Raw genomic sequence first — 16,701 nt, 5'->3', positions numbered from 1 at the left:
AGCTCTACCTGAGCAGCTGGAAGCTCAGCGGGTTGGGACCCTGTCCCTGCTCACATCTTAGAGGCCCTGCATCACCAGGATAAAAACAGGATCTGAACGGAGCTTTCAGAGCATTCTGGAACTCAAAGGGTAAGGCGAGCACAGGTTGGTGTCTCTTATCTGAAAGGCTTTCGAAAGAGGTGTTTGGTGTACAGGATGATATCCTAAGCACAGGACCCAAGTCAACATACGTTCGCTCTGTTTCCTGGGTACTTGCTGCAAGCAGTTTGAGTGTAATTTCTAGCCCACTTTCACTTTACAACCCACCCCATGAGGTCAGGTGTGTTAGTTTCTATGTGGGACATCATGTAGGCACCCGAAATGTTTCCAGTTTCCATGGTTAGGGATGCTCAGCCTAGGAGAGTCCCTGTTCTTAGTGATACCAGCCCTCAGCTCTTCCAGTGACTGCTTTAGTACCTAATACCAGGAGAGGGTGCAGATGGGCCCAGCAGACACAGACAGACCTCTCCAGGGGTAAGGCAGATGCTACTGAGTGGTCAAAAGGCCTATGCACAAACGTCAGCTATAATGAGCAAGCGTGTGTCTATGCACAGAAAAGGAAGCCTGATCGAAGCCTGAGTCCTCCAAGCATCCTGGCAGTGGAAAGCAAACCTGAAAAGCGACAGGGTGGTATCCTAGGGGTTTTGGTCCTGTTAGACCATCTGGATCAAGGTTCTAAATCTCTCTGACTCCAATATCCCCATCTGTAAAATGGGTATTATTAAACATAACCAGTCCAGGGTAAGGGTGTGAACTTGCATTGACTGTGACAATCACAGTTTGAAGAATGAAATCATCCCGGACACTGTGGTGTGCACTGGTCTCTGCTTCCAGACTTATGGAAATTCCATGACGATATAAGCCACACATTTAACGAAATAAAAGATAACAACATGGTTGAGTGTGGTGGCTCACGTCTTTAATCTCAGAACTCAGGAGGCAGAGGCAAGTGGATCCCCTAGTCTGAGGCCAGCCTGCTCTACAAAGTGAGTTCTAGGACAGCCAGGGTCACACAGAGAAATTCTGTCTCAAAAAATATATATGTTATAATATAATAAAACATATCAATAAGCCAGCTGAGGTGGTTTATAACTACCATCTTAGCATCTAAGAGGCAGGAAGATCAAGAATTCATGGTCATCTTCAGATACACAGAGACCAGTCTTAGCTACTTAAGAGCCTGTCTCAAAACTCAAAAAGCAACATTTCAAGAAATTCATAGCCACATACTTAACACGAAGGGCCATGTGCAAGATACTTCAGGGGCAATCACCCAACTGAACACTCACAAGGCCTTCACGAGGATGTGACTGTCTCCCCCGTTTTATATAAGCAGAGTCTAAGGACAGACAGTTAAAGGACTTCTCTGTGCCAGGGTCACATGAGGACCTGCACAACCAGTCTTACACCCAAGATGTCTGCCTCCAGGGTCTAGATACATTTCTAAATGTTCATTATTCTTATTTTATGTGTATGGGTGTTTGTCTGCATGCATGTCTGTGGGGTGACTATGTCTGATGCCTAGGGGGGGCAGAAGCATGTCAGATCCCCGGGCTGGTTGTGAGCTGCCATGTGGGTGCTGGGAACAGAACCCAGGTCCTCTGGAAGGGCAGTCAGTGCTCTGAACCTCTGAGCCATCTTAATCACCTTACAGCATGAACACAACAGTGGAAAGTGAACCAAGAACTGGATCAGGGATGTGACTCTGTGACTGAGCGCTGCCTTGTTCGGTAAGACCCTGGGCTCCTTCCCAGTGTGGAAAAGAAGATACCAGAACACCATGCCAGGGGCCAAGTGAGGACCATGGAGAAGACAGGACTCGGAGAAAGGCAACATCCTAGCATCCTGGAGTGTCTGGCTGGGGGTGGGGGTGGGGCTGGGTGGGATATCACGTGCTCATTATTCTGCGTGCAGAGTACCAGTGCTGCAGGAAGCAGTCTGTCTGTAAATATTTGTGGGAGGGAAGGGAAATTGTTATTGTATTCATTAGCCAAAAGCTGGACTCATTGTCTCCAAGAATGAAAATAGCTAAGATAAAGCTGAAGTAGCGGTGGGGATGGGGTGGGATGGGGTGGGGGTGAGATGGGGGTGGGAAGGTTGTGCAAAGGCACAGGCCTGCGATCCCAGCTCCGGAGAATCAGAAGTTCAAGGTTGCATTACAAGCTGGAGGCCAGCCTGGGCTACATGAGACTGTCTCAGAAGTTGGGGAGAGATCTTTCCTAGGGCCATCCCCTTCCTAATGTGGGCTGATGGTATGGTGCGCACTGGACCTCAGGCACAGCTGTGTATGGTTTTTATATATACACACACACACACACACACCCCGCACAGTCGGTGCCCTGGAGAGCAGGGGACTTTACCTTCTTCGGCGTCATTCCTCAGTGAGGCTTCCAGCAACGCTACACTGGCCTCGAAGGACACCTTCTTGCGACGTCCACCCGTGCTGCGCTTCCGCTCATGCTTGCGCTTGCGATGAAGCAGGTCCTGCTCGTACTGTGCCCACTTCTTCAGCTGCTGAGCCCGGCGCTTCTGGGCTGCGCGCAGGCGCTCCAGCGTAGGCACCTTCTCCAGCAGCTGCAGCTCTGTGAGCAGGTCCACGTGGCTGGCCATGGCCCCGCGCCTGCCCTTGCTCTGCCTGGGGCTAGCGCGGTGAGCCCGGGGCCAGGGGAGCACAGGGGCTCCCAAGGGGCTGGAGCCTCATGGTGGGGCCTGCAGCAGGGAGACAGACACAGAGATGGACTGGTCAGCCCCGACGACGACACACACATCGCAGAGTATACAAAGTCACCTGACCTCCCACAACCGAGTTCAAAGCTCCTTTGAGGTTCTCTATTTGTGCCAAAAGCAAAAGGGCAGATTCTTAGAGTGGAGTCCCAGCAAGGCCTGGCCCTGCTGTGAGCTGAGCCAGTGGTGGCCACTCACATTGAATTAATTACAGTAAATAAAACCCAATCTCACTGACACATCCAAGTGCAGACTTCCTAGTGGTTTCTATGTTGAATGCCCAGATAGAAGCCATCCCATTATTCCAGAAAGTTCTGCTGCATGATAGTGCTTGCTCACTGATGTGTTAGAATGGTGGGTCGAGTTTCAACAGCACACTAGGCCGAGGCAGTTCCACGTGACCAAGGTTTTTGTTGAGAGAGTGAGAGAGACAAGGTAGCAGCAGAAAGGGAGGAGGGGAGAGAGTAAGGGAGGGGCGTTCTCCTTATTTATATGGAAAATGATGTAAGGCAGGTAAAAAGGTGGGAGGTGAGCCAAGTGGATGCTGGGAAGATGGTGCCTGTTGACTTGGCAACCAGTCTGCAGGTCGCAGGTCCCGCTGTCACCTATGTGATGTCATAGGTTTGGGAGGCCCTGATGCGAACACTCACCTCTCAAGCCATAGTTCGCTAACAAGAGCCTGATCTTGGCAGCATTATTGTACAAAGGAATCCTACTTTGAAATAAGTTATGTGACACTGGAACCAAAGGGCATTCATTCTTGGAGCTCAGGACACCATGGGGACTGGCGAACCCAGGAAACCCCAGACCGAACGGTGTGGAAAAGGAAGCCTTTGGGCTGGGAATAGGGTTCTGCAGGTAGAGCACTTAGCTGGCAGGAACCAAGTCGGGATTCCATCCCCAGCACCACATAAACGGGGTGTGGAAGTGAATGCCTGTGATCCCAGCCCTGCCGAAGTAACGAAGTAATGGCAGGAGGATGAAAAGTTTAGGGTCATCCTTGGCTACATTGTGAGTTTGAGGGCTAGTCTGAACCACATGAGACCCAGCCTTAAAAAAAAAAAAAGCAACAACTAGAAGCCAAATCATCATACACACGACGCCAGGCACTTCAGCTTCTGTTATTTTGCTCGCTGTGGTGCACACTGTAACGAGGATGGACACGAGGACGTAAGTAAGGTGTAGCTGCCATGGTTCTCAAAGATCGGCCTGGGCACCCCGTGGGTTTCAACGAAGTCAAAACTCTTAGTCAACCTTTTCCATTCACGTTGTGACCCTGGTGTGCAAGGGTCCTCGTGATGTCCAGCAGGAGACGTGTGCCAGATTAGCACAGACATGCTGTGACACTCACATGTAAAGCCCAACACAGAGATGTGCAAAGTATAAACAGCATCTCTCTCTCTCTCCCCCCCTCTCTCCCTCTCTCTTTCCCTCTCCCTCTCTCCCTCCCTCTCTCTTTCCCTCTCCTTCTCTCTCTCCCCCTCTCTCCCTCTCTCTCCCTCTCTCTCCCTCTCTCTTTCTCTCCCTCTCTCCCTCTCTCTCCCTCTCTCTTTCTCTCCCTCTCTCCCTCTCTCTCCCTCTCTCTCTTTTTCTCTCCCTCTCTCCCTCTCCCTCTCTCTCTCCCTTTCTCTCTTTCTCTCTCTCTCCCTCTCTCTCTTCCTCTCTCTCCCTCTCTCTCTCCCTCTCTCTTTACCTTTCTCTCTTTCTCTCTCTCTTCCTCTCTCTCTCTTTCTCTCTCTCCCTCTCTCCCTCTCTCTCCCTCTCTCTCCCTCTCTTTCTTTCTCTCTCCCTCTCCCCTCTCTCTCTCTTTCTCTCTCTCCCTCTCCCTCTCATTCTCTCTCTCTCTCTCTCACTATTTTTGGTTGGTTTAGGACAGTTACTCTTTTTTTCATCAAAATGTCCAGCATGGTTATAACACATGATAGGTTTATATTTTTTACATGTTATTTGGTTTGTGTGTGAATGTGCATAGCACCATGATGTACATACACGTGGAGGTCAAAGGATAACCTGCAAGAGTCGATGTCTTTCTTCCCTCCATGAGGATTCTAGGGACCAACCCCAGGTCATCAGACTTGGTGGCAAGCAAATTTACCAACTGAGCCATCTTGCCAGCCCTCAGTTTGGAACTGGGAGGCTGTCTCATAAAATTTAAAATATTAAAAAATAAACAGTTTGTATAAACAAAAGATTTTTTTTAGGATCCTGAGTTTCAAGGATTAAAGTGCTCCCAAACCCCAAAGTTTGCTTACCATTGGACCTGGAAACGTTTGGTTGAAGCCCCTCCTCTTCCCCCACCCCTCCCTACCCCTCCTCCACCAGAACACAGGCCTTGGAGAGCCTTCAAAGGAAAACAACACAATCTGCCTCCAGAGGTTGAAGTGCGACTGGGCCATCAGCACAGACCTGGGGGTTCTCCAAGGCAAAAAAACGAGGTCTTTGGACAATCACTTGAAGCCTCTTGAAAACCAAATTCCTATCTGCAAAATGCTCTATCTCCTCCCCGAATTCCAGGGTAGTCAAGAGATCAAGGAGCTGGCCACAGTTGTCCATCTACTAGCAGAAAATGGAACTCGGGAGGAAGAAGAGACGGAGGCGTAAAGGCAGAACTCCCTTGGCCCACCCGACAAGGCTGCCTCAGGCTGCTGGGAGACATGGAAAGATGGGCGGGTCCACATTTGTGGGATGCAAAACAGCCACCTTCTCAGGAATCAGAGGAGAGGAGCATTGAATTTGAGAACAATGACATGACCCACCAACTGCAATCCATACTCTCCAGTGTTACAGATTCTTACTTGTATGTTTCCTCTAAAACAATTTCACCAGTGCATACCACCACAGTAAAACACCAACAGCTCCTCAGCTATACACACCCCTCTCGGGAACCCCCCAACATCTATCCTAAGTGCCCTAAAACCCACTGACATCCTAGCCCGTGGCACCAATCTATTGCCTGCCTCTAGGAGTAGGAAGCAAGTAACATCTGATGGCTGGCTGTCTTCACCCCACATCATTCCTTTTAGGGTCACCCAAACTATCACATGTATCAATAGTTCGTTCTTCTTCTATTACTATCTAGTATTTCACTGCACATTAATTTGTTTCCCCATCCAGACACTGGAAAAGATCTGGGTTGTGGTGTCCAGTTTGTGGCTATTAGATTCGTGGGCAGGTTTTTGTGAAGGCGTAAGTTTTCCTTTCTCTTGGGCGAATGCCCTCATTCTGCAGTTGCCAGGGGCCCTGGTAATCGCCCCAGTTAGTTTTAGAGAAATTGCTACTGTCCTCTCCAGAGAGCTTCGGCATGAATGAGCAGGGCTCCCCAGCAGCTCTCAGAGTTGTCCCTGCTCTCTATTTCAGCCGCTGAGATAGCTACTGCGGCTGGGGTTTTTGAGCATATGGGATTGAAAGGAATACACCAACACACAGTGTCATGGTGACATCGGGCCCTACGAGCTGGAGGGCCAGATGCTAATTTTGCCTCTCCTTCTTCAAGTGAACACCTGCCCGGAGGACTAGCATGATTCAGAGATGGAAGGAGGACCAGCTCTGCCTTCTGGGAGGTTCCACCTAAATTTCACAGCCACTTAAAGAAGTAGACACCACCAGTGCTGCCTCCCAGGTAAAGAAAACAGAAAGATGAAGCCATTTAACAAACATCACACAGCTAGAAAATAGAGGATCCGTGGTCTAGGGATGTACCTCGGTTGTTGGCCTGCTTCCTAACACACATAAAGCCCTGGGAACAGGGCTGCCCCGACCAAAAGATCAAGGAAGTTTGAGGTCTGTGAGATGCACTTTCTGACTACAGGCCAGACTTAACCAGCAAACTTCCTTTGGTCTATTCATGTTTATCATTCTATTTGGGTTTAGCCCACGCCATCCTCAACATCTCAGTTAATTGTTCATATTTAATACTTGTTTTTAATGTAGTTTTTATATCTAATATCAGACGTTTAGCTTTTAGAACATTTAAACATCTGGCCATGTGGACTTACACAGCAGCCACTAAAAAGTGCAGAGAAAATCTGTGCCCTCTAATGAAACACATACCTTCTAATTTACCCCAGTCCCTACCACCGTTCTATCCCACCTGACCTCATGTTAACTGTCCCGATCACTAGCTCCTATAGTCACTGAGTCTGAAGCCTTGTGTTAGGACACAGCCTTGTGTTTGGACACAGCAGCCTCCAAACATCAGAGACCTACTCAGCACAGAAAAGGGAAGGCCATCTTGGAATCTCCACAGCCCTGATCAGAGTGCAGCTATTTATACCTCAAGGCATAAACAGGCCTGCAGAGCTGTCCAGCAAGCACTCAGCAAAGGTGTATAGGATTCTAGGGACTGAAAAGAGACAGCACCCTTACACTTATGTCACTCCCTGAAGGAGAGCTTCCATCCGTGTTGAACTCTCCTAAGTATTCTGTTGGTGTCTTACAGCGATATAACTTCACACACATCCACTTCTTCATTATCAACACTGATCACACCCTGGGTAGGGGAGCCCCAAAACATGCCAACTGAAGTAGGAATAAGCCATGCCATGCAACTGCATGTAAAAATGCCTTCCTCTTCTCAAACACCTTCCAAACTGGGTATAAAAGCACATGCCTGTGGTACAGCACTCAAGAGGCTGAGACAGGATGGCCCCAGTGAGTCTGAGACCAGCCTGGGCTATACAGTGAGTTCCAAGATAGCCTGGGCTAACAGTATGAGACTGTGTCTCAAAAAAATAATAATAATAAAAGTAAAAAAAAGAAAGAAACCTTTTTCAGCCATCACCTCAACCAGGAGTTCTAAACATAGAAAGAGATCAGAACCAATGAAAGTCACTCTTTTATATATTTAATACACACTAATAAAAACTATTGAAACCAAACCTGGTAGTATAGGCCTGTAATCTCCTCTCCCCTGCCCTCCCTCTCCTTTTCTCTCCACAGGAGCCGGAGATGGGAGAGCGGCAAGTTCAATACCAGCCTGAAAAACTTTGCAAGACTCTGTCTCAAAAGAAAGAAAAATCTGGAGGCACAGTTCATTGGTAGGGGGCTTGCAGCATGGGCCTTTGCAGACAGCAGAATACAGCCTTTCCATGCCTTTAAAAAAAAAAATCTTCAAAGGTTTCTGAAGAAAAAAAAAAAAAGCATCAGTCTGATGCTCATAGGTGGTAACCTCTTTAGAGCCATGCCAGTCAGTCCCCCTGAGGTTCCCGGCCTGGGGAGGGGGACAGCGATGGTATTTAAGAAGAAATGTAAAAGCATCGCTTGGTTTGGTGGCTGTGTTCACAGCTACTGTTTATTTATGGAGGTGACATGAAATTTCCTTTTTTTTTTATATAACTTCATTTCAATCTACAACTAGTGGCTTGATAGTAAAGCAAAATGAAATAGTGTCAGAATTCAGTGTTGGCAGGATATGTAAGTCACTGACATTTGGGGAAGCCGCCTCACAACGACAACTGGTTCTCATGACAACCGTCTTAGAGGAGAACAACTCACATGGGTTTGGGGGGCGTGTTCTGTGGTTTAGTTTTAGTGGTGGGGGGGGGGGGGGGAACCCAAGGCCTTCCATATGCTCTCTGCCGCTGAGTTGCAGCCTCGATCCTAGAAGCACCCATACGAACCCAGCCAATACCTTTCAAGCATTTGCCACACACCAGGACTGTGCTAAGGGATGAGGAAAATAGCTGGTGAAAGGCAGACATGGTCCCTGTCTCACTGATGTATGGCAAACGGGCAAGGGAGTACAGAATGAGCAGCAGCGGAGGCAGGGGCCTGACTCCTACCATGATGCTCTCTCTACAAGCTCCAGACAGTCAGAACTTGTTTACTGTATTGCCCTCTTTGCTCTGGGCGAAGAATTTAAGGACAGTCGACCAGCCCCCTAGAGAAAGCTAGGGACAGCATCTCCCAAGAGCAGTAAAAGGGGCCAGGGCATATTTTCTGTGACTTTGCCCCTCCCACCTTACCCCTTGGGTTCCCTTGCAGCAGGGCCCCAGGACAGTTCCCTCCTGACTGCTAGTTTTCAGGTGACCTAGTTTCCCCCAATAGACCCACACACCTCCTCCGCCCCCATTCGAGAAAACCCTGCTCACGCTAATTAAAGAATTGCCTGGTGCAGGCCAACAGCAGCCAGGCAGCCGCACTCCCTGCGGCCTCCCAGCCCCCCACCCCCACCCCCTGAAGGACTCTGGCCTGGGTGCTGGGAGATCCCAGGAATTCAGGACTCCATTGAGCTTGGAGGTGGCTTCAAGAGACTCTTGCATCCCAGTCCATACTTGGACAGTGGAAACAGAGCAAGGTTATCTATCTGGCCCTGGGAGAACAACAATCTCAGTATTTTAAGGAGGCCAGGCTTCGAGGTAAATCAGTGGAATGGCAATATTTTAAGCTTGGTGCATGGTGAAAGTATCAATGAACCATCACACAGGCCTGTGAGACCTCAGCTCATAAAGGGACTGGGCTGGGGGTATGATATGGGGGTCTGCGCAGGCAATGAGGTCATCAGGAAGTGTGTGCAAGTGTGAGAAAACTGAGTCCAGGGGAAGTAGGGTGGGGTACTGACTTTCCCCAACATCTGGGCCACATACCAAAATAGCTCAATTGTGACCAACAGGAAGTTTAAGGCCAAGGCATTGGGCCCTGGGAGAAGCGGGAACAGGCCACCAAGGTGTCGTCACCTTACCCCCCATCCCCCAGGCTGGCAGAGTCTTAACTTGGTTCTTCTCTATGCACACACTCATCCTTGCTGCCTTGAGGAGAAGGGACCAGGGTGCGCATCTGGGCACCGTGAGATTGGCCCTTAAGGGGAAGAGTGCTCAGTGGAAGCGGAGCCATGGGATAGCAGGAGGCACAACAGATGAAAGGCTGTTGGTGGGGTTGCTCCTGCTACTGAGCGTACTCCTGAGAAGAGCACAGTAATGGGAGGTCTTAGAACTCCTTCATTATCCTGAGCCCTGATTGGTCAGAGGTCTTGGTAAGGGCCTGAGCCCAGACAGGGATTGGTTCTAGGGCAGGCCTAGGCCTTAAGTTGGCCCAACCAGAAGCTTTCTCTTCCCTCTGTCTGAGGAGCCAGGAGACTGAAGCCAAGGTGCTCTGAAGGCAGTCTCTACATGCAGCCAGTGCTTGGTGGTAAAGGAGATGAATAAGGGGTCCTTTGAACAATGAGACGCTGGACTCCAGCTAGCCAAACCAACACACCTCATATATTATATAACCCAGTTCCTTATTACCCAGAATATCTTAAAGTGCGGCAAGGATGCTTTTAAAGATGCAGGTCTAGGGACCCCAGGAAGGGTTGTGGCCTCTTGCAGAAGACTATTATCAATATGCGGACTTTCCCCTACAAAGGCCATTACAGACTCAACAGGTCTAAGTGGAAGGCCAGCCTTGAGGAAGGGAAGAAGGTCAAGGCTGGGTTCCAACAGCATTCATGTGTGTTGACTTGGGAGAAAGGACACACACATGCACACGCACACAGGCGCGCACACACACACACACACACACACACACACACCACACACACACACACACAGGAGGGAGCAGCTGATTGACACATCTTTGGAATCAAGCCTACCAGTTTGAGAAAAACAACACGAGGGAAGGTGAATTCGAATTGAAGAGACTGTCGAACATGAGTCAGAGAGAGAGCGTTTCAAAGTTCACACTGTTAAAATGTTCGGCTTTTTCTCCCAGTTCCTCGGCTATTCTTCTCGGCGGTCTTGGCAGGCGCTGCGGGAGGAAGGGCCACGAGTGCTTTTCTCCTCGTGTTTCCTGTGCCACTGAGCATGAGGGGAAAAAGAAAACAAAACAAACAGCCCGGGTGGGCAGCGGCGGCGGGGCGGGCGGTGCCTCCTCCCTTCCAGCTCTCACTCAGGGCTTGCTTCTTCACTAAAGGGATGCACACCCCCGCCCTCCCACAGTACAGCTGCATAACATCACCCTCGAGAGCTCGAGATGCTCCACGCATGAGCAAGGAGACTTGCTCCAGATATCCGAATTAGCAATCTCCTCTGTCCCTCCGGCCCCACCGTCAGGGGACTCGGTGCACTGACTGTCCTACTCCTGCAAGAATGACCCCTTTAGACTCTGGGCACAGTCACCATACCCAGGCCTCCTGGTTCTAAACCTGATGGAGGACCAGGGTCCCCAAGGAACTGCTCCTCAACTCTACTTCTCCCAGACATGTCACTTCATTCAGATCTCTTAATGGTGACCCTGAAGCTCATTTACAGGGTTTCACATTTATAAAGAAGAGAGGCAGAATTCATAATTCATCGGAATAAAGAGTGACCAGATAACCCATGGCCCGGGCTCTCTCTGGAGATGAATCATGGTCAGCTCTGGGGCACCAATGACATTTCCTTGGACTAGTTGAGGACACTGGTTGCTTCAGCCTCAGGTAGAATCAGACTTGTGGGCAGGTAATATAGGGATGCTGTCAGCCAGGCCTGAGGGAAAAAAACTTCTAATGCAAAATCAGAGGCCAGCCCTAGAACAATGTTGGGGTCCCTCTCCCCTATACTCAATAACCACCCATCAGGCTGCAAAGAGACAAGGGCCAGCGGTGTGGTAGACAGTTTCCCAGGAGCCCCAATCCTGACTGGGCTGGGAAAGCATCCAACAGAATAAGGATTTTGCTGAGCATGTCTGGAGCCCGCATCTGACAACACAACCTGTCAGGTCCATTCCAAGCAGATGATGGGTTGATGTTTGGGGTTGGCGCTTCATGTAAAGGTGAGATGGCCTCCTTAGGCTTCCAAGAGATGGATTTCAAAGGGGTCGATGGTTCAGTGGACACAGGAAGCCCATGAACACATCAGTCATCCACACTGAGCCTCCTGTTAGACACGTGAACCCAGAGAAGCCAGACTACTTGTAGGTAAGAATGCCAGTGTGGGGAGGGGCCCAGGGGACACACACAAAGGACAGGGACATGCAGATATAATATCTGTAAACGTCCCATGTGGTCCCATCAATCACAGTCACCGGTTTCCCAAAGAAGCTTATATAACAGCTAGGTAGAGGGAAATGGGAGTCATATTACGAACACAGTTCCTCCAAGATTGGGGGTGTGGAACCCCCACCCCCATCCCCTGTGCAGAAACAGAAAAAAAAAAAAAAAAAAAAAACTTCCTCCAAAGCCAGAGGATCATTTTCAAAGCAGGCCACCTGCGGCCACAGAATACCCTCCTAGATCATAGGTCATTAAACAAGGGACAGCTGTTGGGAGTGTGAAGAACTCGTCCCCTCTGCACCCCTCCCTGCCATCTGACATTCTTGACCAAGCTTTCCTCCCTTGTACTAACTCTTAGGTTGCTGGAGTCCATTTGGGGCAGTATAAGGAGAGAGAGATTATCAATGGGAAGTGATCAACAATGACTACTATGGCCAAAGAAGAGAGCAGGGACTATGAACACATCAACTGCAATTCTGGTCTACAGCATGCTTGCCTAAACTTGGATTTCAGGGTCTGCCTTTTGCCCCCTTGATTAAGATTCTAGTCCTCAATGTGGGGATATGGCTTAGTGAGTAAAACTCTCTGCTCAAACATGAGGACCAGTGTTCTGATCCCTAGAACTTACACAAACAGTGCTCTGGAGGGGCAGCCAGGGGCTCCCTAGATCAGATTGCGTAGATGAACTGGAAAGCTCGAAGTTCAAGTGAGAGGAAGACACCCAGCATCAACCTTGTAATGGCTGCTTTTGGGTGTCAACTTGACCCAAGCTAGAGTCATCAGACAGGAAGGAGCCTCCATTGAGGAAATGCCTCCATGAGAACCAGCTGTAAGACATTTTCTCAATTAGTGATCAATAGAGACGGGCCCAGCCCACTGTGGGTGGTGCTATCCCTGGACTGGGTTCTGGATTCTATAACAAAGCAGGCTGAGCAAGCCATGAGAAGCAGACCAGTAAGAACCACCACCCCCACCACCCCCCACCCCCACCACCCCCACCCCCATGGCCTCTGCATCAGCTCCTGCCTTCAGGTTCCTGCCCTGCTTGAGTGCCTGACCTGACTTCCTCCAATGATGGACCATGATCTGGAAGTATAAACTGGATAAATCCTTTCCTTCCCAACTTGATTTTTGATCATGGTATTTTCATCACAGCAACAGAAACTCTAAGACAAACCGCTAGCTTCTACATGTGTCCACATACATATTAATACACACACATACACAAGCATGCATGCGCGCGCACACACAGACACACACATGCAATGCCAGTTTAATCTTCTAGTCTTAAAGATCTATAATGTTATCAACCCAGATAGAAGGACCTCTAGGATCCGGATTCCAGGACACTATTTGAACAACACATGATGGCTGTCACTTCAGAGATGGACAAGATCCTAAGCTGCTCTTGTGGATAGAATGACCTCGGCTCCATCCTGCTAAGGAGCTGAGGGCCAGGTTCTAGAAACTGACATCCCGAACCACCTACAGGAAGATGGCAACATGTCCAGCTAGCTGCCCCCTCTCCTCAGACTGTCCTTGAAGCACAGAAACACAGCATATTGTGGAGGGTCCATTTTTAAAGGATGAGAGAGCTGAGGCCCTGCCACCAACTGACATCCCTCTCAATCCAGAGATCACCTGCTTGTCCATCCCCAGTACTGTGGAATGCACGGCCTTCCTAACAAAGAGAAAACACTGTGGTCCAATCCCTAGCAAGACTCCTCTCTCCACTGCAGACTCTTGGATCACAGTCTTGGAGAGCTGTCATCCCTATACCCACACCCCACCCACACCCCTTCCTTCCCCCCTGTAGCCAGGGGCAGGCTTAGCCAGTTGCGAAGTTGCTGGGATGAGGAATTTTACAAGACTTCTCATATGAACTATTTGCTGCGGTGTGTGAAATGATGCTGAGAAGCAGTTAAGTTGGTCCTACCTGGAGGACAGGATGAGAGAGGGAGGAGCCAAAGTGACTCAGAATTGATGGCAGCTCTCTGCCAGTCAGTGGCAGATCTGGGAATCCAAATGCAAAATTTGTGCACGAAAACAACAGCAGGAGAGACTCCCAAAGCACCCTAAGTGTTTTAAAAGATCTTCCACGTGAAGTGCAAGATTTCAGAGTCTGCAGCATTAGCAACGAGACAACTAAGAAGACGTATTGGTTCAAGTGAGCAGACAGACCAATTCACAAGAGAGAAAACTGTCAAGGCACACAGCAAGACACACGCTTAGCTGAGCTAACGGGAAGCCTTTCAGGGCCCTGTTATCTGTGCCCATGAAATGAACCCACAGTGAGAGAATGCCAAGAAACAGCAGCAGCTCCTCCAATTAGCACCCCTCCCCCCACCAAGGTCCACCGGAACACCTCTTGGGAATACTGCATTAGTTCTGAAGATCTAGGCATTGTCTTCATTCCAAAGCGGAGAAGACTAGGCTGAGGTTATAGCTCAGTTGGGAGAGTCCTTGCCTAGCATTCACAAGGCCCCGAGTTCAATCCTCAGCACCTCATAAACTAAGTCTGGTGATAAACATCTGCACCCCTAGCATCCTGGAGGGAGAAGCAGGTGGATTGGGAGTTCAAAACCATCCCTGGCTACATATCAACTTTGAGACCAGCTTGAGAGATACGAGACTGTCACAAAACAAAACAAAAACAGAAGGCAGACTCGGAAAGGTTAGGACGCTTGTAAATAGAGCTAGGTCCCAGCATTTCCATCTTGGCATCTCTTCTTTCTCAACCTGCCATTTGTTTGATGGGCCAGTGCCTACGCCATTCGCTTGGTATGCTTAATATCTCCCCTACTCGAGAATAAAAGGAAAAAAAAAAAAAACTCAGGCAAAGATGAGCTCAGAAGTCTAACTGATATAGGAAGAGTTCTTGTTTTGTTTATTGGTTTGTATTCTGTTCTGGTTGGGTTTTTTTTTTTTTCATTTTGTTTTGTTTTGAGTCAAACTCTCATGTAGTCTAGGCTAACCCAGAACTCCGTTTGTAGACAAAGATGAACTTGAGGTCCTGATTCTCCTGCCTCTAGTCCCTGAGCGCTGGGATCTCGGGCCTGAACAGTGATACTTGGTAAAAGAGGGATTCTTAAGGGAAATGAATAAAATCCACATAGAGGGTTTTTTTTGTTTTTGTTTTTGTTTTTTTGGGGTTTTTTGTTTGTTTGTTTGTTTGTTTGTTTGTTTGTTTGTTTGTTTTAAAGCAGATTCCAATCAGAACTTCACTGATTGTAGGAATGGACTACGTGTGTGGGCTTGGGCAGGAAATGGATATACCCATTCTGAACTTCATCTCCTGTCCCCTTGAAGGCTCCATAACCAAATATCCCCTTTCTGATGAGTGAGTTTTATCCTCATGGCACGCAGAACAACTCTCAGACCAGATTCACAACAGCGACTGTCTGGTCCTCTCTTGCCTGGGACATAAAATAGGAAGTCTCCAGACCCTCCCCAGTTTGATGATTTTTTTTTTCTCCTCAAATGCAGGTTTTGAAGTTTCCCGGTACTGCACCAGTGACCTCCTGGGTTACAGTGCAGGGATGCATGCTGTGGCTGAGTGTTTCAGTCACTCCCCTGTGATCTGCAGCCAGAGTTCCTCCCTTTGATTCCCTCCTGGGCATGCAGAACTCGAGCAGACCCGGCTTCCCTATTCCCTTTGAACCTGAAAGTCCCAATGCAGGAAGCCTTGTTACTATAGCAATAGAATTCAGCTTCCTGCATCAAAACCCCAGGCTCACTCTATTAACCATGGTGCTTTGCACTCAGATGTCTGGGACGCTCTCATTTCCTCTCAAATGATAGCTTCTCTCTAGCTCAAATCCCAGGTCATTAGCAAGTCACTAGTTTGGACAGGTTCTTTTTTGCGGGGTGTAGGCGTGTGTGTGTGTGTGTGTGTGTGTGTGTGTGTGTGTGTGTGTGTGTGACTATGTACTGAGATTAACCTTGAACTCTTAGTTCTCCTATTTCAACCTAGGTCTTGGAGTTATAGGGGTGCACCCCTATGCGTGGTGTGGCTTCTAAGCCCACATGGGAGAAGGTCAGAGGTCACGGGGCTGATGTCTGGAATCTTCCTCCATCACTTTCCACCGTGTTTATGAGACTCAGTCTTTCCATGGGCCTGAAATTCACTGATTGGCTAGACTGGCTGGGCTAAGCGGTGAATTCCAGGAGTCCACCTGCCTTTGACTTCCCAGCAGTGGGGCTACAGGTGTGTGTGCTACCCTGACTTTCACACTTCAGAGTCTTATGCTTGTGTGCAAGCACTCTACTAAAGGCTCCATCTCCTTGGCCCTAAACTTGGGGTTTTCTTCTGGCTTCTCACTTCTGCTTTCAGCGTAAAGCCTTACTTAGTCAACAGATGAGTGTGTATTGTCCCTGCTGTACCAGAAGCGGGAAGGTGGGTGGTTCTGAGGACTCCTGAATGGACAGCGCTGCTGTTCAGCAACATTCCACAGCTAGCAAGGGCAGAGTGTTCCTGCCGGACCAACCTTCCAGCCTCCATACAACTGTGGGCTCTAGACACCATCCATCCTCCTTCCAAAGAAGGCGGAAAACACCAAGTATCAGGCAAAACCTGGAAGGGACTCAGCATTTAAAGGAATGGGAGGGAACTTCCCTCCATCAGACCTGTGTGTGGTGGCTAATCTTTGGGTAAAGATTTCTCTCTCGTGACTTGAGAGGGCAAAATTCAGTCCGTGTCAGCTAGAAGTGAAGGAAGGTATCCCTCCCTAAAAGATAAAGCTACAGGACAGTTGCCTAAACGCTACATGGTATTTTCATGGCTTCACATGCAGTAGCACACACCTGGAGAAGGAAGCAGGAATTGAAGGCCATTCTCAGCTCATAGTGATTTGAAGCCAGTCAAGGCTACATTATATTCAGTCAAAATAGAAAGGGGGTGGGGAGAGAAAGGGGGTGGGGAGAGAAACGGGATGGGAGGCTGTGCCCAGCGCCGCCTGAATGGCATACGCCATGCAAAGATGCCAAGC

At 49.1% G+C, this 16,701-nt stretch overlaps 1 protein-coding gene across 4 annotated transcripts in view; it reads right to left on the bottom strand.

Annotated features, from left to right (window-relative positions):
• Positions 1-16,701, bottom strand: part of Ppp1r16b (protein phosphatase 1, regulatory subunit 16B) — a 99,602-nt gene that overhangs the window by 67,725 nt on the left and 15,176 nt on the right. For all 4 annotated transcript variants that reach the window (NM_153089.4, XM_011239493.2, NM_001159662.1 and 1 more), the window contains exon 2: positions 2,400-2,748. In NM_153089.4, the coding sequence (NP_694729.1) occupies positions 2,400-2,649 (250 nt within the window). In that variant the 5' untranslated portion in view covers positions 2,650-2,748. The remainder of the gene's footprint in view (positions 1-2,399; positions 2,749-16,701) is intronic.

This window comes from Mus musculus, chromosome 2, assembly GCF_000001635.26.
Source record: "Mus musculus strain C57BL/6J chromosome 2, GRCm38.p6 C57BL/6J".
NCBI lineage: Eukaryota > Metazoa > Chordata > Mammalia > Rodentia > Muridae > Mus > Mus musculus.
This window is presented reverse-complemented; position numbering and strand designations above follow the sequence as displayed.